The sequence below is a fragment of the Geotrypetes seraphini genome, chromosome 2 (assembly GCF_902459505.1).
Source record: "Geotrypetes seraphini chromosome 2, aGeoSer1.1, whole genome shotgun sequence".
NCBI lineage: Eukaryota > Metazoa > Chordata > Amphibia > Gymnophiona > Dermophiidae > Geotrypetes > Geotrypetes seraphini.
Genome location: NC_047085.1, coordinates 269,754,765 through 269,782,760, shown reverse-complemented (window position 1 = coordinate 269,782,760; position 27,996 = coordinate 269,754,765). Strand labels below are relative to the sequence as shown.

At 46.1% G+C, this 27,996-nt stretch overlaps 1 protein-coding gene across 3 annotated transcripts in view; it reads left to right on the top strand.

Annotated features, from left to right (window-relative positions):
• ERP44 (endoplasmic reticulum protein 44) overlaps positions 1 to 27,996 on the top strand; it is a 236,659-nt gene that overhangs the window by 54,384 nt on the left and 154,279 nt on the right. For all 3 annotated transcript variants that reach the window (XM_033929651.1, XM_033929650.1, XM_033929652.1), the window contains exon 4: positions 10,602 to 10,717. In XM_033929651.1, coding sequence (XP_033785542.1) covers positions 10,602 to 10,717 — 116 coding nt within the window. The remainder of the gene's footprint in view (positions 1 to 10,601; positions 10,718 to 27,996) is intronic.

Here is a 27,996-nt window from a genome sequence, read left to right as displayed (position 1 = left end):
GTTTTTCTTTTTGGTGTTTTGGGGATTTTTTTTGTCAATTTTCAAAAGCTTTTTGGTGCTAAAGATGACCCACTTTCCCTGGGTCAACTCTGCCTCTGTGGAGACAGAGGCCCTTGGTAGCAGAGGTCTGTAGCTGGAAGGGGCCACCCTGGTACAGGGCATTAACCTAGCTGGTCTGCATTAATTCCCTTGTGGCTCGGGGACTTGTTCCACTTGGAGTAGTGCTCGCCCCAGCCTGAGTGGTATCTGTGTTTGTCCCTGGGACTTTATCAGGAGCATCCCCCCCCCTCTCTGAAGAGGATTGAGGAGCTGTGGAGTAGAGAATGACACGGTAACAAAATTAATCACCGTTCCCGTGGATAACCGTGGGAAATAATTCCATCTCATTTTCTAGTGTCTATTTCAACCTCGGTCCTTCTACACCAGCATTCTTCAAAGCAAAGCTTGTGGATCAGTGGTTGTGCCCAATTATACTCTGATTCTACCCTCTCTCCTTAAAGAATGACATGAAGATGGTTTCCCGTGGTTATCCGCAGGGATGGGAACGGTGATTATTTTTGTCACCGTGCAACATAGAAACATAGAAGATGACGGCAGATAAGGGCCATAGCCCATCAAGTCTGCCCACTCTACTGACCCACTCCCAAGTCTACTATCCTAGGGATCCCACTCCTGGTGACAGGTTCCCTTGGCTTAACCCTCTAAGGGATCCCACATGGGCATCCCATTTGCTCTTAAATTCTTGCACGCTGTTTGCCTCGATCACCTGCACCGGGAGCTCGTTCCAAGGATCAACCACTCTCTCGGTGAAGAAATATTTCCTGGAGTCGCCATGAAATTTCCCGCCCCTGAGTTTGAGCGGATGCCCTCTTGTGGCTGAGGGTCCTTTGAGAAAGAGAATCTCTCCTTCCATCTCGATACGGCCGGTAATATACTTAAACGTCCCGATCATGTCTCCTTTCTCCCTACGTTCCTCGAGTGAGTACAGCCGCAAATTTTTCAGCCTTTCCTCGTACGATAGATCCTTGAGCCCTGAGACCATCCTAGTGGCCATCCGTTGCACCGACTCTACTCTCAGCACATCTTTTCGGTAGTGTGGCCTCCAGAATTGCACACAGTATTCCAAATGAGGCCTCACCATGGTTCTGTATAATGACATTATGACTTCAGGCTTCCGGCTGACGAAACTCCTGCGGATGCAACCTAACAACTGTCTTGCCTTAGATGAAGCCTTCTCCACATGATCAGCAGTTTTCATGTCTGCGCTGATGATCACTCCCAAGTCTCGTTCTGTTGAAGTTCTAGCTAAGGTCTCACCATTCAAGGTGTAAGTTCTGCACGAATTTCTGCTGCCGAGGTGCATGATCTTGCATTTCTTAGCGTTGAAGCCCAGCTGCCAGGTCGAGGACCAAAGCTCCAACAAATGTAGGTCCTGTGTCATACTATCGGGTGAATTGCCATCTCTCACTATATTGCATAGTTTGGCGTCGTCAGCGAATAACGTTACCTTACCTTGAAGCCCCTGAGTTAGGTCACCTATGAATATGTTGAAAAGGAGCGGGCCCAAGACTGAGCCCTGCGGTACTCCACTGGTCACCTCCGATGTTTGTTTTAGAGAGGGTACCGTTAACTACCACCCTCTGAAGTCTGTCACTCAGCCAGTCATTAACCCATGTAGTTAGTGTTTCTCCCAGCCCCATTGATTTCATCTTGCTCAACAGCTTGCGATGCGGGACACTATCGAAAGCTTTGCTGAAGTCTAGGTATATGACGTCCACAGATTCTCCCAAGTCTAACTGTTTTGTTACCCATTCAAAGAAGCTGATGAGATTGGATTGGCAGGACCTACCCTGGTGAATCCGTGTTGACTGGGATCCCGTAGATTCTCCTCATCCAAGATTGCGTCTAATTTACGTTTGATTAGTGTTTCCATGAGTTTGCATACTATTGATGCGAGACTCACCGGTCTGTAGTTTGCAGCCTCTGCCCTGCAACTCTTTTTGTGCAGTGGAACGATGTTAGCTGTTTTCCAGTCTATGGGGACTCTCCCCGAACTTAGGGAGAGATTGAAGAGTCCTGATAGTGGTTCTGCCAGGACATCATGAAGCTTACTGAGCACTCTGGGGTGTAGATTGTCCGGTCCCATGGCTTTGTTCACCTTGAGTCTTGCCAGCTCGTAGTAGACGTCGCCAGGTGTGAACTCGAAATTCTGAAACGGGTCTTCCACGCTGGGCCTTGCCTGAAACTGCAGACCGTGCCCCGGTGCCTTGCAGGTGAAGACCGTGCAGAAGTATTCATTCAGTAGTTCTGCTTTATCGGAATCTGATTCTGCGCAATTCCCATTTGGTTTTCTAAGGCGTACTATCCCGTCTGTGTTCTTTTTCCTATCACTAATATACCTGAAGAAGGATTTGTCCCCTTTCTTCATGTTCTTTGCCAGAGTCTCTTCCACTCGAAGTTTGGCCTCCCTGACTGCCGTTTTGACCGCTGCAGACCTCGCCCTATGTTCTAGTTTAGCTTCCCTAGTCTCCGTTCGTTTGTAGGAAATAAATGCTTTTTTCTTCTCCTTCACGAGGTGCGAGATTTCTGCGGAGTACCATTGGGGTTTGTTGTTTCTCCGCCGTTTGTGTACTGATTTAATGTAGAGGCTTGTCACTTCATGTATGGTAGAGGCCTGGGCTTTGGGCTCTAACCCAGTCTGAGTAGCAGCCAGCAGAAACAAGCTTTTTTTGTGATTATTTTTTCTGCTATTTTAAAGCTTGTTTGAGGTATTAAATCTCCACATTATTCCAGCCTATGCTCTAGCTGAGAGAGGCAGCGCCAGCAGCACTGTGAGTACTGTGCCATTATATCCTATGGGGCACATTGAGGGCATTTCTGTGACATGAATTCAGGTTCCCCACCTCCAAAAACCCTTTTCCCTTGGGAGTTTTATTTAGTTGCCCTTGGCCATTTTTTTACACCAAACTACTGCCATGGTGGCCATCTTAGATTTTTGATCTGATTTTTAAAAGCTTTTATTTGCCTCAGAATTTAATCAATTGTGATGGACTTCTCAGAACTTTTTACCCCTCATTCATGGTCAATTTGTGCTAGATGACCACCTGAGGAGCATCCTTGTTTCATGTGCTGCGCGGCACATGAGGGGGCGGGGCGCTGAGTGTAGCCCACTCTAGCTCTGCTAGGCATTCAGTCGCAGGTGGCTTGGTTTTGGGGAAAAACCCATCCCTAGAGCCTGCAGACAGCAATTCAGTTTTGTCTGTGAAGCGGTGATCCATGGGAGTGTCTAGGACTTAAGGGAAGTCAGGGAAGTCTTTGGAGGTCAGCACATGTCCACCTTTTATTTATTCAATTTTCTATACCGTTCTCCCAGGAGAGCTCAAAACGGTTTATATGAAGCATTTTTCCCTGTCTGTCCCGGCAGGCTCGCAATCTATCTAATGGGAGGATTAAGTGACTTGCCCAGGGTCACAAGGAGCAGCGTGGGTTTAAACCCACAACCCCAGGGTGCTGAAGCTATAGCTTTAACCACTGCGCCACACTCACCACACTTTTCAGGGCTTTACCCTTGCCTTTGTCTGGCTCATGTTTGATGCATATATGGGTTATCAGGGCCCATCTATCCTCTCTGGGATTCCACCTGCTAACTCTCATGGGGGTTTTACCTCTCAATCAGTGTTTTTCCATGTGGCAGCTCAGTCTCAGAAGCTACAGGTCCAGTCAGAAAAAGACTGGCGGTCTGAGCTGATACCCCTGTTCTCTCTGGCAGAATCCTCGATTTGGGAGAATACAGGTTCCCAAATGGGAGCTCAGAGTCGGGCGTCCCTAATGCCTCTGGACTAGGGGAAAGATCCAGCAGTATGCCATCTGTTTAAGTCAGAATCTTTTAATGGAGGTTATAGCTGAGTCTCTGTGGGTACTGCAGCTGGATCTCCCTCAGACCTCTTCTGCTCAGTGTACAGTGATGAGCAGTACTAAAGCTCAATCTAATTTCTTTCCCTCACACCCAGATATCGCTATAATGCTCACAGAACACTGGGATGCCCCAGAAAGATCCCTGCGGATAGCTTGGACCATGGCTAAGCTGTGTTCGATGGCTCTGGATTTCCAGGAGCTCTCTGTCCCACCGAAAGTGGATTCCTTGGTAGTACAGACATACCTCTATCTATTGAAGGCAGGATGGTCCTTAAGGAGGCTCAAGCTTGCAGGGTAGACTTGGTGCTTTAATATCAGTTTGAAAAGCTGGGTTTAGGGCTTAAAGTGGCAGCAGCAGCTTCTTTTGTAGCCCGAGCCTGCAATGCTCTTTAGTGTTGTACCCCAACTAAGGAGGAGGACGCCTATCCCCAGCTTTTAGTTCTGGGGGTGGATTATGTAGCTAATGCCATCTGTGATACTTTTAGAGTCATGAGCATAGTCTCTGCCTTTTCTATTTCTGCCTGGAAATTGATATGGATTCAACAGTGAACTGGAGATGCTGCATCTAAAGCTATCTTGAGCAGTTTACCTTTTAAAGGTCACATGCTTTTTGGTAAGGGACTGGATGATCATACAGCTATTGTAGCAGATCGTCAGCCTAAGTCACTCCCAGACAGCAGATCATGTGCCCCTGGAGGGACTGGGCTTGGTTCCTTTCAAGGATCTCAATATTTTTGTCAGACTGCCATGGAATCTTACACCCGGAGAGCATTTCAAGCCTCTAGAAAAAATCTTACGGCCAGATGGGCCCAAGGAGTAGCCTTGCATTCTGCAGGGGCTCCCAAAAAGCCACAATGATGCCAGACTAGAAACTGACCTGGCCTGGATAGGACAGCAGCTGTTAGCCCATTGGGAGGCCTTGGCAACTATTTGTTTGAACCAATGGGTGCTGGACATCATTCGAGATGGCTTTCCTGGAGGACGTCCAGAGAAAGCAGTCAGAGTCCAGGCAATAGTACAGTGACTCGTGACTCTGAAAACCATAGTACCAGTTCCGGCAACAGAGTCATGCTTAGGCAGATACCCCATATACTTCATTGTGCCAAAGAGAGACTCAGATAACTCAAATCTGTCAATGCAGCTCTGAGAGTTCCAGGATTCTGCATGGAGATGTTGTGGTCAGTCATCGCCTCCTTGGTGCTGGGGGAGTTTATAGCCTCTCTGGACATTACAGAGACATATCTGTATATCCCCATTTTTCCAGCACACAGGATGTTCTTGAGGTTCCATGTGCTTGAGCAGCACTTTCAATTCTCAGCACTTCCCTTTGGGCTGGCTATGTTGCCTCACACCTTCATCAAGTTAATGGTTGTGGCGGTGCATGTATACTTAACATAGAAACATGATGGCAGATAAAGGCCAAATGGCCCATCCAGTCTGCCCATCCACAGTAACCATTATCTCTTTCTCTCTCTGAGATTCCACATGCCTATCCCAGTCTCTTTTGAATTCAGACACAGTTTCTGTCTCTACCACCTCTTCCAGGAGACTGTTCCATGCATCTACCACCCTTTCTGTAAAAAAGTATTTCCTTAGATTACTCTGAAGCCTATCACCTCTTAACTTCATCCTATGCCCTCTCATTGCAGAGTTTCCTTTCAAATGAAAGAGACTCGACTCATGTGCATTTACATTACGTAGGTATTTAAACATCTCTATCATAGCTCCCCTCCCGCTTTTCCTCCAAAGTATACAGATTGAGATCTTTAAGTCCGTCCCATACCTTTATTAATTTGTGTGGTTTTATTCTTAGTTGTTTTTTATTTTTACCCTGATTTTATTTGTAAATTGCATTGGATTGTGATATTGCGATGAAATCAAACTTTTAAATAAACTTGAAACTTGAATACCATTTTAGTAGCCTTCCTCTGGACTGACGCCATTCTTTTTATACATTTTGAAGGAGGGGGCCTCCAGAATTGTACACAATATTCTAAATGAGGTCTCACCAAAGTCTTATAAAGGGGCATCAATACCTCCTTTTTCCTACTGGCCATACCTCTCCCTATGCAACCTAGCATCCTTCTAGCTTTTGCCATCACCTTTTCAATCTGTTTGGCCATCTTAAGATCATCACATACAATCACACCCAAATCCCGTTCTTCTGTCGTGCACATAAGTTCTTCATAGTTCCCTTGGGCTTTTGCAGCCCAAATGCATGACTTTGCATTTCTTAGCATTAAATTTTAGCTGTCAAATTTCAGACCATTCTTCGAGCTTCGCCAAGTCTTTCTTCATGTTACTCACATTATCCGACATGTCTACTGTATTGCAGATTTTGGTATCATCCGTAAAGAGGCAAATCTTACCCGACAACCCTTCAGCAATATCATTTATAAAAATGTTAAAAAGAACAGGCCCAAGAACAGAACCTTGAGGCACACCACTGGTAACATCTCTTTCCTTAGAGTGATCTCCATTGATCACTACCCTCTGTCGCCTTCCACTCAACCGGTTCTTGACCCAGCCCGTCACTTTGGGACCCATCCCAAGGGCACTCAGTTTATTTATTATATCTGTGTGAAATACTGTCAAAGGCTTTGCGACCTGGCAGTGGCTTTGCGACCTGGCAGTCCAGTTCTTGCAACACCTGGGTTGAGTGATTAACTTTTGAAAAAGTCACCTGGTACCAACGAATTACTTGGGTGTGCACTTCGACACGCCAGATAACCATGTTTTCCTTTCAGAGTAACAGAACCAGGAGGAAAAAAGGGGGGTCCAACCTTGTCTGCAGTGAAAAAACCGACCAGGAACAAACAAACAAAAACTGCAGATATGTACATCGATATAGGCAAAATTTATTGTGACAACCAAAGTATATTAAAAATATGTTAAAAACCTTTTTACCAAACAAGGGACCCAACACGGTCCGTGTTTCGGACAATCTTCATCAGGGGTCCTATTAGGTACAAATGTAACATAAAACACAATATTAAAAACATATACAAGAATATAATAATAAGAGGTAAAAAGATAAAATTAAAATGACAAGATGATCTGATTAGACCATAAACTCAAATATGATATTCTAATAGTTTGAGGACAAGTGTGTATGTTTAAAAAGGTGACAAATACGTTTGCAGTATTAATAGGCTGCATGCAAAGGAGATAACAATAAGTCGGATTTTGATAGTAAACGACTACTAGTGTTAAGTTTAAGTGGACAATAAAGAAACATAAGTCACTATGATTGTGCAAAGAAGAAAGAATAAAGGAGGAAAAGAAACCGTAATAGCGTCAGAAATGAACAAAGTGAAATTTGAGGCACAAACAATGAGAGAAAATATTAAGAAAAGAACAAAAGGAAAAAATAAATTAAATTTGTAGGATACATACCCATGGTAGAAAGGGGAAAAAAACATACAGCTTGGCGGTATCTTCAGGTGCGGGGGTCCATGGAGGTCATTTCTTGGATGAAAGCTCACCTCTGACCTCTTTAAGCAACTCTAATATCCCACTTGCCCATGCAGAACAATTCACTCCAGACGATACCACCTTGGATGCTAGAAGCGTGTAGGAGCATGTATTGGAGGCTTCAACCAGAGTCTCTGTTGAAGGGCCTGCATGATTCTACTACTACTATTTATTATTTCTACAGCGCTGAAAGGAGTACGCAGCGATGTACATTTTAATATACAATAGACAGTCCCTGCTCAGAAGAGCTTACAATCTAATTTAGACAGGACATTTGTAAAGCAGCCACCTGGTCCTCACTTCATACTTTCTCATCCCATTACTGTCTGGAGACTCATTCCAGATGGGATAGTCGGTTCGACCAGCAGTTCTACAAAATCTATTCTCTGTTTAAATGCCAACTTCCTTCCATCTCTTTTGAAGTAGCTAGAGAATCCCATCCGACCTAGTAGACCATGAAATCATGCTACTATGCCTTGATGCAATGGGAATCTCGGGAAAGGTAAATACCGGTAAATGGTTTCAAGAATTCCTAACAAACAGATCTACCGAGTAGCCAGCAACGGAAATCACTCCAACCCATGGAAAAACCTATCAGGGGTACCCCAAGGCTCCCCTCTATCATCTGCATTATCCAACATCTACATAGCATCCTTAGGTCACCGACTACAAAAGCTAAACTTAAAGCACCACATATACGCAGATGATATATCCATCCTAATCCCCTTAAATGACATCTCAACTGAAATTATAGACAACCTCTCACACATTATGATAGAAATCGAAAAATGGACCACCAACTTCAAACTGAAACTAACACAGAGAAAACAAAAGTCTTCTTGGCAAGCCCTAATGACAAAATAACGAGAACATCTCTAAAAATAAACGACCACGAATATCCGATTTCCAAAACCATAAAAATTCTGGGTATCACACTAGACATGCACTTGACCATGGCTGACCACACAAACTTAACTGTGAGGAAATGTTTTTATACACTATGGAAGCTAAGGACTATTAAAAAATACTTTGACATAACATCCTTCGGGTTACTGGTACAATCGCTGATCCTATCTACCCTGGACTACTGCAACATCGTCTACCTGGGTATCCCACAAAAACAATAAAGAAACTGAGATTAGTGCAAAACACTGCAGTTCGCCTAATCTTCGGACTGAGAAGAAATGACCACATCAGCCCATACTACAAAAAACTGCACTGGCTACCAATAGAAGCGCGAATATAGTTCAAATTTGCATGCATCTGCTTCAAACAAATCTGGGGCCTAGCACCTTCCTACCTGCAAACACACTTCACTCTACACAACCCCACACGAACAACCAGAAACTAAAACATCTTCGCCTATCCTAAAATCACTGGCTGCAAATACAAATCCTTCCTTGACAGAATCTTCATGTTCCAAGCTAATAAACAACAATCCTGGCTAGAAAACTACATAAATAAAACCAGACAGACCTACAACGCATTCTGAAAATCAATCAAAACCACTCTGTTTGACAAATTCATCACCTAAACAGACCGACCTTTGCTCACCACGCTTTTCCCCCTACAAACTCGAAGCAATCTCTCAGGCAACCCCTCTCACTTCCCTCCCCTTACAACCCCTCTTACTTTTCCTCCCCTTACTACCCTTTTCTTCTGTAACATTCCCCCTCATGCATTTGTAATTCGCTGAATGTCCAGCCTTCTTTCGATGTGAACCACCTAGAAGTCATCTGACTATGGCGGTATAGAAAAATAAAGTTATTATTATTATTATCTGTAAGAATATGCTGCCTGCTTTTCCTAAGATAGACTGTAACAGGTGTTATCCAGGGACAGCAGGCAGATATTTTCACAACCCTTCCACCTCCCATAGTTGGCTTCTAAGCTTTTTTTTTTTTTTTTTTACTGAACTGATGGTCTTGCAAATTGAGTTGACATCGGGCGAGAAGGCACTCGCTCATGAGCAGTACGAGCGGTCTCAAGACTTCTAAAGAAGTTAACGTGTCAGTACACTTTTGCACTGTCTGTACCGGGGCTTCGTGGATGATGTCACCCATCTGTGAGAATATCTGCCTGCTGTCCCTGGATAACACCTGTTACAAGTAGACATAAATTCATAATTTTGAGAACTGCAAAACTAAGCTTCTGTGATATCTTCTAGATATTGACTGTGACTGTATGAATGGATTAATGGAATTCATTTACCAAAAAATTTAAACATTGCATGAATATACAACCTCATGCTAAAAAATTTAAAACTAATTCTTATTTCATGATGAATAACTTTTAGACTGTAATGTATCTTAAATAGACTATAATGTATCTTAAATAGAAAACATTTTATTTAAAACAATCCAAATTAAATTTTTAAAAATCCAATTGTTTAAAAAATAATTTTAAGTCATTGATTTTTATCCACCCTGATAATTTTGCTATGCATGCACTACCCACGCATTAAAACAATAACATTTATTTTTAGCTCGGGGGATGTGTCAGGGGAGAGCAGAGTGGGCATCTTCTGATCTAATCGGTTAGTGCAAGTTTAATGTGTGGATCCCTACCTCCTCCAAAATAGGTGTCGGTAGGGGTTCACACACTAAGAGCATGGACATTTTACTCCAGTGGTAAAAATGGCCTTAGTGAGTATGAATGACCCATAAGGGTGCTCTAAGGCCACTTTTTACTACTGTTTTGTAAAAGGGCCCCTATGTAATTACTATAACTATGCTATATTACATTTACATTTATAGAACATAGAGTGTTCTATAAATGTGCAGATACCAATAAATGTGCAGATACCAATAAAAGACAAATTCTGTAGATTTTTTTAAAAATCTGTTATAGTTCTGATTTTAGGGGGTTGGGGTGTTGATCTGGATCGTGGAGGACATCAGAGTCCAGTCCTCCGCGGTAGCTGGTTGTTATTGTAAACCTTGTTTTCTGCTATGGTTATACCTGCTGTTGTCACTGCTCAATAAAAAGATTTAAATATAAACTGTTCAAAAATGATTGATACTGTAAAGAAAAATGCCTGAGAGCAGCACACCCATGTAGGGAGAGGAATAACATATTGAGTCTATTGTATTTGGCTCTGATTAATCCTTGTCACTAAAATGAAATGACAATATACGACTGTAAGTATTGCCCTACTGTCAAACTTGAGTCATTGTTTTGCTGACCTGATTTGGTGTTATGACTCCAAACAGGTGTCGGTTCAGTCAGATGTTGCATCCCATCTTTGAAGAAGCCTCCAACATTATTAAAGAAGAATACCCAGACAGCAATCAAGTTGTATTTGCCAGGGTAGACTGTGATCAGCACTGTAAGTAACTGGGGTAGAAGGAAACTATCAAGTATGTTAACTTTCCATGTACATTCTGTGATTTATATGATGAGGGCAATTTTCAAAAATATTTACCCAGCAAAATAAGTTATCTAAACATTGTAGAACCTCAGTCTGGCTGAAAGTATGTACAAGGAGCCATAGTATACATACTTTTCGGCCAGACTAGTAGTACTAGGACGACTACTACTACTACTTATTTCTATAGTGTTACCAGATGCATGCAGCACTGTTCATTAAACACACAAAAGATGGTCCCTGCTCGAAAGAGCTTACAATCTAATTATGACAAACAGGACAAAGAGGGTGAATCTATACATGCTGCTCAGGTAGGGAGTTACAAAGGGAATGATGAGGTGGATAGGGTAGGGGACTATACAGGAAATGACAAACAGATATGGGTTCTTTACAAGTGGGTTGGGTTAGGACTTAAATGCAGCTTCAAAAAGTGGGCTTTTAGCATGGATTTGAATAATGCCAGAGATGCAGCTTGACGTACTGAGTCAGGTAGGTTGTTCAAGGCATACGGCGCAGCAAGGTAGAAGGGATGGACACGGAAGTTGGCAGTAGAGGAGAAGGGTACAGACAAGAGGAGACTTTCCCAATGAATGGAGTTCCTGGGCCAGAGTATAAGGAGAGATACTGAGGAGCTGCACAGTGAATACACTTATAGATTGATAAGAGAGAGGAATTTGAACTGTATGTGGAAATGAACAGGGAGCCAATGAAGAGACTTGAGGAGAAAGGGTAATATGAGAACATAAAAATTGCCGCTGCTGAGTCAGACCAGTGGTCCATCTTGCCCAGCAGTCCGCTCCCACAGCGGCCCTTAGGTCAAAGACCAGTGCCCTAACTGAGACTAGCCTTACCTGCGTACATTCTGATTCAGAAGGAACTTGTCTAACTTTGTCTTGAATCTCTGGAGGGTGTTTTCCCTTATAACAGCGTCCGGAAGAGCGTTCCAGTTTTCTACCACTCTCTGGGTGAAGAAGAACTTTCTTACGTTCTTATAGAATCTATCCCCTTTTAACTTTAGAGAGTGCCCTCTCGTCCCTACCTTGGAGAGGGTGAACAACCTGTCTTTATCTACTAAGTCTATTCCCTTCATTATCTTGAATGTTTCGATCATGTCCCCTCTGTCTCCTTTTTCCAAGGGAGAAGAGGCCCAGTTTCTCTAATCTCTGGCTGTATGGCAACTATTCCAGCCCCTTAACCATTTTAGTTGCTCTTCTCTGGACTCTTTTGAGTAGTACTGTGTCCTTCTTCATGTACGGCAACTAGTGCTGGATGCAGTATTCCAGGTGGGGGCGTACCATGGCCCAGTACAGCGGCATGATAACCTTCTCTGATCTGTTTGTGATCCCTTTCTTAATCATTCCTAGCATTCTATTTGCCCTTTTTGCTGCCGTCGCGTATAACACTGGTTGAATCGAAGACATTCCTTGGGGGTGCTGAACTGGTTTCAACAATAATGTATGTAGCTTGAATTTTCAAAGTTGATTGTAGACAGTTTTGTGTTGTACGAATATGATATGAATTCTTAGAAAAAAAAGTGTTTTATAAATGGAACAGAATAAATGTGTTTGTGGCAAAAAAGCAGGTGCAAAATTCTGTAATTAGTTAGTACATACTCCCCCGATATTCGCGGGGGGTTCCGTTCCAGGAACCACAACGAATGTTGAAAAACCGCGAATACGGTTTTTAGTGGGGGAGACAGGAGAGGGCAGCCGGAGTTCCGGCACATGAAGGAAATCACTTGTGGTATGCTCCGACCGCCTCTTCTTGCGCTAAAGTCGGGCCTCACCAATCAGGAGCTGCGTGTCAAAGCAGCTCCTGATTGGTGAGGCCCGACTTTAGTGCAGGAAGAGGTGGTCAGAGCATACTGCGAGTGATTTCCTTCACCGGCGCTCCGACTGCTCTCTCCTGCCTCTCCGGCTGCCCTGTCCTGCCTGGTCATTCATGATCGGAAAATACCGTGAATGATCGGGAGAGCACTGTACTTTTTCCTTTTGAAATTTGATGCAGTCCATTGTTAAAAATTAATTTAAAATATTCTTCAGGCAACTAAATATCAAATGTCCATAATATACAGTCAAACCTAAAACACTCCAGCAAACTTTGACTCTCAAACCGAGTGTTGCCTTAGTAAACGAGCACTTACCCACGTGTCTATATTTCTTCTCTGTGTATGCAGCGGTGGAACTGGTAGAAAGTGCAGGGCACAGAAGGCAAAGGCTGCTGCGGACAGGGCTCGGCACAGCTCCAGAGACACATGAGCGGCACATGGGGGGGGGGGAGAGTGGAGAGCGCAGGGAGGAAGGGATGGAGGCAAGGCCGGCCCGAACCGCTGCTGTCACTGGAAAATGAAAGGACGGGTCAGAGCATGCTGCGGGTGCCCACATGGCTGACCCCCTTCAGTGAGGGCTGCCGAGCTACTGGCTGTCCACACGAGGCCACTGGAAGCTGCTTGATAGCTGAAGCCAAGCTGTTATAATATGCAGAGACACCGGCACCACCTCAAACGTTGCTGGAGTCTGAGAACGCCAGGGCGGTCACGTGGATTGAGCATGGGTAATTGGACACAAGCGCACTCTTTAAGCAGCAGTTGCCAATTAAGCTGCTAGCTTTCACTCTAGTTGTGTAAAAAGTACATGGAAAATGACACATGATGCAAATTTCATTAAAATAGTTATTTCAGTTTTATAAATTGCCATAATGGACCTCAAAAGGTTGGTTGCGTCATCTGGAAGGTCTTTACAGTTGCCAAACGCTGGCTTTCTGACAAAGATCTCAACTCGATAATTCGTTGTTCCCCAATATGTACCTTTTGTCCTGCATGACATCATTACTTGTCAACCAATCCATTAATAGAGGCTGTCCTTAAATTTGGACAAAGAACTTCCTTTTAACATGAATTAAAAGTTCCAGAAATCATATTTTTGTTTACATTCATCTTTGAATATACATTATTACATATCCAAAGAAACTTTGAATCCAAAACTGTTGAAAAGTTCTTGTCTCTCCCTGTCAGCACAGAAAAGGAGGAGGAGGGATATTCCCCCTGCTCTAAAAAACTGGTTCAGTGTTTCTGATTCTAACTATTTCCAGATGTTGCCTCAGGATTTCTCTTTAAAGTTTCTTGCATCTTTAAACTATATAAAATATTGGAAATTAAGTACACACCATTCTTTCACATATCTTTCATACATCCATCATTCACTTGGGGCCCCTTTCACACATCCAACACACTTAATATATGTTATACTCCATTTTGGGATATGTAATCTAATATGCTCTTCCTAACCGGCCTAAGCACATCTGTTATCAATTTGCCCATGAGGCTTAAGGCGGGAAAACCCTGAACAAAGAACCGGAGAGGACAAAGAACAGCAGAGAACCAAGATGGAGTTCTCAATCCCTCTATGTATATACCTGATGTCCTCTATGATCTGGCTTAATAGCAAAATACATAAAGAGAATATTATTATGCTTTTCCTTAATATTAATCTGTAGTGTGTTTTTCTGGCCTTGGCTACATCCATATTCAGATTTTTATTCACCAACTTTTTGTACGCTTCTATTGGGCGTGGCCTTAACTAACACATATGCTTGTATCTAACTAGAGTTACCCAGAACCATACGAAAAGCAGGTGTTTTTGTAGAAAAACTCCACAAAATACTGCACCATCATGTCCTGCACTGTCCATTCCATTAACGTACCACAGATATCTCCCCCTACAGTCCACGAGACACTATTCAGGATGCCTGTCCTCCTGCTAGTTGCACGTGCGCCTATTCAGCTGCTTTCCACCCAACTGCAAGGCACTGGCAACCAAAAGAGAGCTCGGGGCTGCTGCCATTTCACCATAAACAGGGCAATCTTGCGCTTTCCTGAACTCAGGCGGGTGTTGGGTTGCTAAAAAGGTTACCGCTGACAATAAAGGACACCACTGGAGGACCTGTGTTAGAGGCGGAGATGCTGGCAGCTGGCTAGTGGGTGACGCTTCACGGAGGACTGCTAATTCCTGGACTTCAGGTGACAATGTGCTGGCACTCCACCATGCCACACACAGTGGAGCTCCCGACGCTAGAGAAGCTAGAAGTGAAGGAAGTGAGTCGGGCGACGAGGGAGGTACAGTAGTCGGTCTCGTTTATTCCGGCTCCTTTTGGCTAAGGAATTGGGTTTCATTTCCTCTTCAACTCCTTGGTCACTCTGGGCAAAGTCACTTAACTCTCCCTCTTCTGCGTCTACTTACTATCTGTACCAGTTTTTGGGATGTGGAACAAAAAGTCAGAGTTTCCATTATTTTCTATGGGTACATGTGCTTTGATATACGAGTGCTTTGGATTACGAGCATGCTTCTGGAACGAATTATGCTCGCAAACCAAGGTACCTCTGTATTTATAATTCTATTTATCAGTAACAAGATATCAAAAATAAATGCTATCTTTTGGATGCCAAGATTGTCAGCCCCCTAAGAAGCAGCCACCGATTGTATGTCAATTATACGTTGGCGTCCAAAAAAGAATCACATCTACAATCCTGGTCAGACACCCGAAATGTAGGCCAGCATTTTCAGGCCTACATTTAAGGCATCTGTCTTGTGTATACGTAGACACATAGCGACACGTAAGCACACCCAAGGCCACTTCCGGGTGTTCTTAAGCGTCGCTACACATCTATGTAGATGCACTGCGCGTCTCCATAGATGTGCTCTGGAGGCCTACATGTAGGTGTCCTGCTTTGGATTGGGTTTTTTTTATGTGCGTCCCGATTGGCTGCCAGACAGTACTAGGACGCCTACCACTGCCAGCCATTGGAGCATGCGTTTTCGAGAATTTAAATAAATGGTTATCTGTCTATACAATGTTATATTTAGAAGAATGTATGGCTGATGTGATGATCAACACTGGTGTAATCCTGAGCATATAAATATTTGAGAGAATTGATATTCTAACCTGGGATGCTCATAATACACTGCACCTTAAAGGTTTAGGTTTAATATCCTAACAAGGTTTATTTTCTACCCGAAACGACAACTTAAAATGTGTGCTTTAAATTTTTGTTAGTAGAAAACAGCTATAAAATAGCTTAAGTTACCACAGTGTACAAAAATTTAGGTACCTATATAAATTCAAATGTATATAACCTGCACATTTTTAATATAAAATTGCAAATTATATGCAGGTATTAACATATAGAAAATAATACAATAGCGAATTTCCTTGGCATCCTATTGGACAAGTCCAGATCAATGTGTTCTGTCCATTTACCAGCAGATGGAGACAGAAAATGAAAATGGTTCTCAGGTGATTTGCCCTTTAAGGATATCCTGCAGCATAGAATGTTCTGTATTTCTCTTGTCTTCAAAGCAGATGATTATTCCTGGTGGAATTCTGCATGACTGCGCAATACAGAATTTCTGCAGAATTGCACAGTTGCGCATAATTCCCTTTTACCACGCAGAATCTTGACGGAGTCAGCATCTTCGGGTCACAGTATCGGCAGCAATTCCCACACGCTGCCTGCTGCTAACCCAGAGAGAAGATGGAAATTTGATAGGTAACTGAAAGTGAAAAAGAGAAGAAGGGTAAGAAAGGCAGAAAAGAACTAAAAAGGAATGATCAATATGAAGCAGGTACAGTGAGGGAATAGACAGGAGAGAGTAGAAAAGACAAATGGATAGCAGCCACTTGAAGGAGAATTAGCAGACAACAGGAAAGCAGTAAAAAGAAATTTGAACCAACACGATGAGAAAATAAAACATCCAGACAACAAAGGTAGAAGAAAAACTTTTTAAATTTTTAAAAAGGAATATGGATAATGATTAGCAAAAAATTGTTTAAATTTTGACAAATAAACTTGTGGAATTTGCTAATTTTGAGCGCAGAATTTTTAATTATTTTTTTTTGCACAGAATTCCACCAGGAGTATAGATGATTGTCAGGCTGACAGTCCTGCTCCTGACCCAGTTTCTAATCAGTTTCATTTAAGATTTAACTACCCAAATGTAGCTTTGTGCTCCTAAGCCAGTTTTATGCTGAGTCTCAGTTGTTGGGGATGCCTATTTAGCATGTTCTCCTCACCCAGTCTAATGCCTGTGTTTTAGATGATTTGGGGATGCCTCCTTTGGCATAAGCTCCTATTAAAAAAAAAGAAAGAAAAAAAGAGGCAGCTTGCTGTACTATGGAGCAGAGGTATTACTTAGAGGTCTCTGATAATCTTACCCTCACCAAAACACTGACATCTCATTTGGAAGTCGGCCTACATTTGGTGAGCCTGTTTTGATTTATTTTAACTATTGCAGTGCACTAGTTTTATCTGTGTTTCTGTTCCTTTTTAAACACACACAGAAATCTGCCTTGTTCATTCCTTACTCCAGGTTCTCTCTCCTCCTCATCTGTATGAGTACTGATAAGAAAGTCTTGTTCTTCTGGGGGGGGGGGTTTAAGCAGCCAATATTTCTCTGTGACTGTTTTTACCTACTTCTGTTTCTGTGTCACTTTAAATTCTGTCACAGTTTTTTCCTGCCAGAATACTCTTCCTGTTTCTATCAACTAGGGTTTGTTTGTTTTTTTTAAATCTAATTATACTGCCTGACTATCCTAGCTATATGACTCTCAGTAGGCATTTATTAGCTCTTCTCTCCTTGCATTAAAAAAGAGAGCTCACTAAAGTGCCTGGCGCTTTTATTATTTCTTGGGTGTGGATCTTGAGGTCAGTTAATTCCTAATCTTGTGAGCTGCGTTTGTGAATATGCTGAAACTTCTCTGAGGACAAACTGATATAATATTTTCACATGTAGGTGATGTGATCCATGGAACCTGGTACAGACAGTCAACAAGTATATAGTCCATGGGTAGGTAATTCCGGTCCTCAAGAGCCGGAGCCAGGTCAGGTTTTCAGGATATCCACAATTAATATGCACGAGATGGATTTGCATGCACTGCCTCCTTGAGATGCAAATCTTTCTCATGCATATTTATTGTGGATATCCTGACAACTTGACCTGGCTCTGGCTCTCGAGGACTGGAATTGCCTACATCTGGTATAGTCAGTTAAACTTTAAGGACCACACATGCCAAACGTTGCCTTTTTTTTTTTTTAGTGTCTTCCCTTTATTTTTTCCTTCGGGATTGTCATTGTATATTTTCTTTCAATTCCTTCCTTTCTAGAGTTTTTTAAAACTTTTTTTTCAATTTTTCATTTTCAGGCTTTTGGGCCTCTTGAAGCCTTTATCATTCTGGGAGTATCAAGTCATTTTTGATTTGAGTTTTACTTGAGCTCCCCGGACGAATGAGTCCTTTGACTTTGCATCGGTGGTTTTCCCCTTGATGTCCAAAGCACCTAGCAGCTTCAAGGGGTGCACTCGATGCAACAGGATCATTTTAGGCACTGACCCACGCTGGTGTGTTCAGTGTCTTGGTCCTAATCATTGGAACATTTCTTGTGCCCGCAAACTTCAGTTCAAAAAGCACTTCAGTACTATATCAGGGACCTCGAGCAAGGCCAGGGATTCCAAACCCAGTGCACAACCTACACGGACATTGATGCCTGCTCCAACTGTGTCATCATTGCATCATACAAGTCAGTGCATTTCAGAGATTACACTTCTTTGTTGTCAGTACCACCTGCATTTGGAAAACCACATAAGAAAGCTATGAGGGGAGTGCTGAAAAGTTCTCAGTACAACCTAGAAGAGAATGACATTGATATGGTTCAATCATTGATCTGAAACAATGTCAAAACAGAGAATTTCATGTGGCAAAATATGAGTAATGCTCAGAATTTAGGAAATAGCACAAGCATGTCTCTACCACCAAACATGTTGCGGCATCTTCCCTGGCTTCGACTACCTTGATGCAATCAAGTGTCGCTGCAGGGAGGATTGCTTACCATCCCTCCAGCTGGTGTCTGCTCAGAGGCGTGCCTCCAACATCAAGGTCCTTGACATATCAATACCCAGTGCTCCAAGCACCTTCTCTACTTACATAAGAATTGCCACTGCTGGGTCAGACCAGTGGTCCATCGTGCCCGGCAGTCCGCTCACGTGGCGGCTCTTAGGTCGAAGACCAGTGCCCTAACTGAGACTAGCCTTACCTGAGTATGTTCTGGTTCAGCAGGAACTTGTCTAACTTTGTCTTGGATCCCTGGAGGGTGTTTTCCCTTATAACAGCCTCTGGAAGAGTTTTCTACCACACTCTGGGTGAAGAAGAACTTCCTTACGTTTGTACGGAATCTATCCCTTTTTAACTTTAGAGAGTGCCCTCTCGTTTTATCCCAGGACAAGCAGGCATGATATTCTCACATGTGGGTGACGTCATCTACGGAGCCCCGATGCGGAAGCATTTTCAAGCAAACTTGATTGGAGGTTTAAGTTTGCTCTGCTGCTCCACGCATGCGTGCCTTCCTGCTCCACTAGGGGGTGCATCCCCTCGTGGTCTCCAGTTCAAAATTTTCCGCGAGCCTAGAAGACGTGTTTTTCAGGCTCTGCCCCAACTGCCTTCTAGCACCGCGATTTTTTCTTGTTTTTTCACGATTAAGTCGCTGTGCGCGAATTCCTTACCTTTTTACTTGATTCCTGCTTCGTTTTCAACGACCCGGAGGCTTCCGGGTCCCCGTGGCCGCGTGGCTAATCGAGCCGCGGCTACTTTCGATTTAATGTCCCGGCCTTTGACCGGCTTTAAAAAGTGCACCCGGTGCGAGCGGCTTCTTTCTCTCACAGATCCACATCGCCGGTGCATCCTTTGTCTGGGGGCGGCTCATCCAACCGACTCCTGCCCCCAGTGCGCTATTTTCCAAAACCGGGCCCTCCGCCGAAGAAAAGCCCGCATGGCGGATCTCTTCACCCCGGACCAACCCTCCACCTCGGCCTCGAGGTCGGCCCTGGCCTCGGCCCCGGCCTTGACCTCGGCCCCGGAAACCTCGGCATCGCCTCGAGACTCGACCCCGAAGCCCTCGGGACAACAGAAAGCCTCGGCTCCGGGTAAGTCCCCTCTTCCCTCTTCAGGTTCTGTAATAGCGAAGAAGCCAGCCTCGGGGACAACGGCGACGCATGGCGGAAGCCCCATGCTTACAGCCCCGTCTAAGCCCTCCAAGCCTTCGGGCCGTGCCTCCACCACACGGGAATACTCTGATACGAGGTCGCCCCCGGTGGAGCGCACCGAGGCAGTGGACATGCCTTCGATGCTGTCCGTGCCCGTCTTCCAGGACCTACTCCGAGCGATGATCACTTCGGAGCTGTCCGCTGCAATGGCCCAGTTTCAATCGGCCTCGACCTCGAATGTGCCAGACCAGCCTGAGCCTCATACCGAACAACCTCGAGGAAAGGTGCGCAACCCTCGCCGCATCCCATCCTCCTCGGACTCCTCGCCGAGACGCCCGAGACGTTCCCCCTCTGCGGACCGCCGAGGGGCAAAACGTCGGGCTAGAACGACAGAAACCTCGAACCGCCGTACCTCCAAGAAGGCCCGAGGTTCACCAACCCTACGAGGCCGTTCTCCCACACCTCGTACAGGACCACTAAGGGTGGCTGAGTTATCACTCTCCAACCCGCGCATCCTCTGAACTCCCCCTCGGACGCATTCTCCGAGGGAGTCCGGATCGAGGTCACCAATCCGACATCGATCGGTACCCCTAACCCCGGCATCGTCTCCGAGGGGCTCCTCGAGACGCCGAAGATCGACAACCCCGGAACACTCTCACAGTGCTTCCCCAACCTCGGAGCATGGATCAGAGCATGAACCTCGATACTCGAGGGAAGCCTCCTTATCCTTCTCCACCCGACGAAGGTCTCGTTCCCCGACCCCACACGGGGCCCCGGGGACATCTCGCCCATCCTTCACTCGCTTTGTCCAAGACATGGGCCACGCATTGGACTTAGACCTCCAGTCCAACTCCAGATACTCTAAGGAGTACCTGGCGGAGCTGGATATGCCATCACTGCCCAGAGAGTCCCTTCGCTTACCACCTAACCCGGTACTCCAACAGGCCTTCTTCAGGAACCTGGAGACCCCCTACATGGTCACGGCCGTACCCTCCAAAATGGAGGCCAAGTACCGCACAGTACCTTACCCGGGATTCGAGCAACCACAGCTCTCCCACCAATCGCTGCTAGTGGAATCCTCCTTGAAAAAGGCTCACCCGTCCCGGGTCTCAGCAGCGGTCCCCCCAGGCCGAGAAGGCCGAACCCTGGACAAGTTCGGCAGGAGACTATACCAAAACGCAATGATGGCCTCTAGGGTGCAAAGCTACACTTTCACCTTCACATCATACCTCAAACACCTCATTGGACTATTGAGAGCCTTTGAGACTGACCTACCGGCCTCCCGGCAGGGAACGTTCGGCCTACTCTTAGAGTCCCTCTCCAACCTGCGCCTTCATCTATTCCACGCAGCCTACGATGGCTTCGAACTCTCCTCCAGAGAAGCAGCCTTCGCTATCGCCATGCGCCGACTAGCTTGGCTGCGCCTGGTCGACATGGACCCCAACTTACAGGACCGGTTGGCTAACCTCCCCTGCGTGGGAAAGGAATTGTTCGATGACACTATTGAGACGGCGACAAAACGCCTCTCCGAACATGAACGCTCGTTTGCCGCCCTTGTCCGGCAAAAGCCCAAACCGCCAGCGCCCAGGCCATACAGGGCCCCTCCGCGCCGCTACCCACAAAAGTCCACCCCTGCTTTCTCGCGGCCCCCACCCAGACGTCCGCAAGCCCATCACAGGGCCATGCCCAAGTCTCAACCGCCCGCGACCACCAAACCATCCCCGTCCTTTTGACGGGACACGCGGAAGGGGGCGGGCCCCCTCCGCCATAGCCCCAGGCCGCCTTCCCATCGGAGGTCGACTCAAAGCCTTTTACCCTCGCTGGGAACAACTCACGTCGGACACATGGGTCCTTGGCGTGATCTCATCAGGGTACTCTCTCAACTTTCGGGCCATTCCCCCGGACAATCCCCCAAGGAATTGCCCTCCCAACCAGACTCAGCTACCTCTACTCCTCTCCGAAGCTCGAGACCTGCTTCGCCTGAGAGCAGTGGAGAAGGTCCCCCCCGACCAACGGGGGAAGGGCTTCTACTCCCGTTACTTCCTGGTACCGAAAAAAACGGGAGACCTACGCCCAATACTAGACTTGAGACGCCTCAACAAATTCCTGGTACGGGAAAAGTTTCGGATGCTCTCACTACAAATACTCTACCCCCTGATCGACGAGGGCGACTGGCTCTGCTCCCTCGATCTCAAGGAGGTGTACACACATGTCCCAGTGCACCCCGCTCACCGCAAGTTTTTGCGTTTCCAAGTAGGGGACTGGCACCTACAATACCGAGTCCTCCCCTTCGGACTAGCATCATCACCTCGGGTCTTCACCAAGTGCCTCGTGGTGGTAGCAGCAACCTTACGCTCCCAGGGCCTCCAGGTATTCCCCTACCTGGACGACTGGCTAATCAAAGCCCCGTCCAAAGAAGGGGTTATCTCAGCGACCCAACAGACTATTACCTACCTACAAAGTCTGGGGTTCGAAATAAACTTCCCAAAATCTCAACTACGCCCCTTGCAGTCCCTACAGTTCATCGGGGCCACGCTGGACATGGTTCGCCTCCGTTCCTTCCTCCCCCCTCCGCGCCTGGAGGCGTTAGTAAGTCTGAGCCGAAGGATCTCTCGGCTGACCTCAGTATCAGCCCGACAGATGATGACCCTCCTGGGCCACATGACCTCCACCGTCCATGTCACACCCTTCGCCCGCCTCCATCTGAGAATCCCTCAATGGACCCTGGCGTCTCAATGGCGTCAAGACCGGGACCCGATCGACCACTCCGTGACAGTGACTCCTTCATTGCAACGATCGCTCCGCTGGTGGGCCGACTCTTCAAATCTTTCCAAAGGTTTGCTCTTCCTCACCCCACCCCACAGCAAGGTACTCACCACGGACTCGTCGGAGTACGCTTGGGGAGCCCATCTGGACGGCCTACGCACCCAAGGAATGTGGTCAGCACAAGACCGCCGCTGCCACATCAACGTGCTAGAACTTCGGGCCATCTACCTCGCAGCTGTAGCCTTCCAACATCTGCTCCGCGACCGAGTGGTTCTCATCCGAACCGACAATCAAGTAGCGATGTACTACGTAAACAAACAAGGGGGCACAGGGTCTTGGCCCCTTTGTCGGGAAGCCCTGCGCCTCTGGAAATGGGCAATCTCCAACAACACCTTCCTTCGGGCGGTGTACATACAGGGAGAACAAAACTGCCTGGCAGACAGACTCAGCCGCCTCCTCCAGCCACACGAGTGGTCACTATACTCTCAGGCCCTACGAGGAGTGTTCGAACGGTGGGGGACGCCTCAAATAGACCTGTTCGCGTCCCCTCACAATCACAAGCTGCCTCTCTTCTGCTCCCGGATATACTCCCCGGACCGGCTCGAGGCCGACGCCTTCCTCCTCGATTGGGAGGGAAGGTTCCTGTACGCGTTCCCGCCGTTTCCTCTGATACTGCGGACGCTTGTCCACCTGAAAACAGTACAAGCCACCCTGATCCTGATTGCCCCTCGCTGGCCACGCCAGCCGTGGTTTTCCCTTCTACTTCAACTCAGTGTCAGAGATCCACTGCCTCTGCCTCTGTTTCCCTCTCTACTGTCACAGGGTCAGGGTTCACTGTTACATCCCAATCTTCAATCTCTTCATCTGAATGCTTGGTTTCTCTCCCCCTGACTGCTCTCCCCGTGTCTCAATCAGTCAAGGAGATATTGGAGGCCTCTAGAAAAACCTCGACGAGAACCTGCTACTCCCAAAAGTGGACCAGATTCTCAACCTGTTGCTCCTCCCACAGCCAGGATCCGGTGTCGGTCCCCGTCCCCCTGGTCCTTGACTATCTACTTCAACTATCTCATTCCGGCCTAAAGACCAACTCCATTCGAGTACACCTCAGTGCGATTGCGGCCTTTCATCAGCCCCTGGAAGGGAAAGCCCTCTCGCTCCATCCCTTAGTCACTCGCTTCATGAAGGGCCTGCTGAACGTCCACCCCCCTCTCAAACCTCCCCCGGTGGTTTGGGACCTTAACGTGGTTCTGGCTCAACTAATGAAACCTCCATTTGAGCCCCTAGACAAATGCCATCCAAAATTCCTCACCTGGAAGGTAATTTTCCTACTTGCGCTCACGTCCGCACGGCGGGTTAGTGAGCTACAAGCTCTGGTAGCGGACCCACCCTTCACGGTATTCCATCACGACAAGGTGGTACTCCGCACCCATCCAAAGTTCCTACCTAAAGTAGTGTCTGATTTCCATCTCAATCAGTCCATTGTCTTACCTGTGTTTTTTCCCAAGCCCCACTCTCATCCCGGAGAAGCGGCGCTCCACACTCTTGACTGCAAAAGAGCGTTGGCCTTTTACCTCCAACGCACTCAGCCACACCGGAAAGTCCCACAACTGTTTTTGTCCTTCGACCCAAACCGGTTAGGTCACCCAGTTTCCAAACGCACCTTGTCCAACTGGTTGGCCGATTGCATCTCCTTTTGCTACGCTCAGGCTGGTCTCGCGCTGCATGGTCGAGTAACGGGACACAAAGTCCGAGCGATGGCAGCCTCCGTAGCCTTCCTCAGGTCAACACCTATTGAGGAAATCTGCAAGGCTGCCACATGGTCTTCGGTTCATACCTTCACCTCCCACTACTGTCTGGACTCCCTGTCCAGAAGCGATGGCCGGTTCGGCCAATCGGTGTTGCGAAATCTATTTGCTTAAATTGCCAACTTCCCTCCATCCCTCTTCAGTAAGCTTGGAGGTCACCCACATGTGAGAATATCATGCCTGCTTGTCCTGGGATAAAGCACAGTTACTTACCGTAACAGGTGTTATCCAGGGACAGCAGGCATATATTCTCACAACCCACCCACCTCCCCGAGGTTGGCTTCTTGGCTAGTTAAGTGAACTGGAGACCACGAGGGGATGCACCCCCTAGTGGAGCAGGAAGGCACGCATGCGTAGAGCAGCAGAGCAAACTTAAACCTCCAATCAAGTTTGCTTGAAAATGCTTCCGCATCGGGGCTCCGTAGATGACGTCACCCACATGTGAGAATATATGCCTGCTGTCCCTGGATAACACCTGTTACAGTAAGTAACTGTGCTTTCTCTACCTTGGAGAGGGTGAACAACCTGTCTTTATCTACTAAGTCTATTCCCTTCATTATCTTGAATGTTTCGATCGTGTCTCCTCTTTTCAGGGGAGAAGAGGCCCAGTTTCTCTAATCTCTCACTGTATGGCAACTCCTCCAGCCCCTCAACCATATTAGTCGCTCTTCTCTGGACCCTTTCGAGTAGTACTGTGTCCTTCAAGTATGCTGACCAGTGCTGGATGCAGTATTCCAGGTGCGGACGTACCATGACCCGGTACAGCGGCATGATAACCTTTTCCGATTTGTTCGTGATCCCATTTTTAATCATTCCTAGCATTCTGTTCGCCCTTTTCGCCGTGCATTATGCAGACGGCTTCATTGACTTGTTGACCAGTACTCCCAACTCTTTTTCCACTAATCAGGAAGACGCTACATAAACTTCGCCAAGAGCAAGCTTCAATGATTTTCATAGCACCACATTGGCCATGACAAGCCTGGTTTCCTCTCTTTCTACAGCTCAGCGATCAGGATCACATCCCACTCCAATTATTTCCAAATCTACTAACTCAGAATAAAGGTTCTCTCCCTCATCTCAGTTTACATTAATTGGCACTCACAGTCTGCTATCTGTCTTCCCAGAAACAGATACCATGGTTCCCTGAAAATAAGACCTAGCATAATTTTTGGGGTAGGTCTTAATATAAGCCCTACCCCAAAAATAAGCCCTAGTCGGGATTCGCTGGCAGCACTTCCCCTGCAGCCATCCTTCCCTCCCATCCAACGCAGATTTGGAGGGAGGTACCGATATGTAGGGCTCGCTCACGGTTCGGATGGGAGGGAAGGAAGGCTGTGTGGTGGCGGGGGAGGTGGCATTCTGCTGCACAAGGGATGGGAGCGAGGGAAGGATAGAAGCTGGGAATGGTTCTGAATGATGGATGAGAGGGAGGGAGGGAAGGATGGAAGCTGGGCAAGGATTCTTCATGAGGGATGGGAGGGAGGGAAGGAAGGATAGAAGCTGGGCAAAGGTTCTGCACAGGGGATGGGAGGGAGGGAAGGAAGGATAGAAGCTGAGCAAGGGTTCTGCACAGGGGGATGGGAGGGATAGAAAGATGCTGCAGAGGGAAGGCACAAAGGGATGGGTGAGAGGGAAGGAAAGATGTTGCACATGTGGGGGAGAGAAAGGAACGAGGAAGAATTGGGGTGAAGGAGAGGAAGGGAGAGATGATCTTGTACATACCCTGAAAATAAGACCTAGTGTGTTTTTTGGGGACCAAAATTAATATAAGACACTGTCTTATTTTCGGGGAAACACGGTACCTCTCCCCTTTCGCCTCCAGTCTTGAACATTATTGAAGCATTCAGAAAACTATCTCCTAGATTCTTGTTACTAATTTAAATGGACACGATTTACTATTTAGTGTGATTACTTCTTGAATCAAATCATATGTCCTGAAATATAAAACCCCTCCAAGAAGGAGAGTACAGAAAGGATTATCGGGTGAAACTGAAAGAAGCCAAGAGGGAGATAACGTCTGGCGAAAGTGCAGGCAGAAGAGCAAATGGCTAAAAATGTAAAAAAGGGAGACAAAAATTTTCAGTGAAAGGAGGAAGATGAAAAATGGAATTGCTAAACTAAAAGATGCTGGGAACCGATATATGGAGAGTGATGAGGAAAAAGCAAATGTGCTAAATAAATACTTCTGCTCTGTGTTCACTGAAGAAAATCCTGGAGAAGGACTAAGATTGTCTGGCAAAGTTACATGGGAAAATGGAGTAGATTCTGTGCCGTTCACAGAGGAAAGTGTTTATGAACAACTTGAAAAACTGAAGGTTGACAAAGCGATGGGACCGGACAGAATCCATCCCAGGATTCTGAGGGACCTCTGAGAGGTTCTGGCGGGTCCTATTAAAGACTTGTTCAACAAATCTCTGGAGACAGGAGTGGTTCCTAGGGATTGGAGAAGAGCGGATGTGGTCCCTATTCACAAAAGTGGTCACAGGAATGAAGTGGAAAACTACAGGAAAGCCTCACTTGGGTTGTTGGAAAAATAATGGAAGTGCTGTGAAAGAAAGGATAGTGAACTTCCTAGAATCTAATGGGTTACAGGATCTGAGGCAACATGGCTTTACTAAAGGTAAATCTCGTTAAACGAACCTGATTGAATTTTTTGATTGGGTGACCAGAGAGCTGGATCGAGGACACATGCTAGATGTAATTTACTTAGATTTCAGCAAAGCTTTTGACACGGTTCCTCATAAACTTGAAGGGCTGAAGTTAGGACCCAAAGTGGAGAACTGGATTAGAAACTGGTTGACAGACAGACGCCAGAGGTTGGTGGTTAATGGAAGTTGCTCGGAGGAAGGAAAGGTGAGTAGTGGAGTCCCTCAGGGTCCGGTGCTAGGGTTCGGTGTTCAATATATTTGTGAGTGACATTGCTGAAGGTTACAAGGAAAGGTTTGCCTTTTTGCGGATGATACCAAGATTTGTAACAGAGTAGACACTAATGAGGGAGTGGAAAACATGAAAAAGGAGCTACAGAAGTTAGAGGAATAGTCTAATATCTGGCAACTAAAATTCAATGCAAAGACATGCAGAGTAATACATTTGGGGGATTAATAATTGGAAAGAGCCATATATGCTGGGAGATAAGAGGCTGATATGCACGTATGGGGAGAGGGACCTTGAGGTGATAGTGTCTGAAGATCTAAAGGCAAAAAAACTGCGACAAGGCAGTGGATGCTGCCAGAAGGATGCTGGGCTATATAAAGAGAGGAGTAACCAGTAGAAAAACAGTGTTGATGGCCATGTACAGGTCATTGGTGAGACCCCACTTGGAGTATTGTGTTCAGTTTTGGAGACCATATCTGGCGAAGGACACAAAAAGGCTTGAAGCGGTCCAGAGGAGGGTGACGAAAATGATAGGAGGTTTGCACCAAAAGACATACGAGGAGAGACTGGAAGCCCTGAATATGTATACCTTAGAGGAAAGGAGGGACAGGGGGGAGATATGATTCAGACGTTCAAATACTTGAAAGGTATTAACGTAGAACAAAATCTTTTCCATAGAAAGGAAAATGGTAAAACCAGAGGACATAATTTGAGATTGAGGGGTGGTAGACTCAAGAGCAATGTAAGGAAATTCTTCTTTATGGAA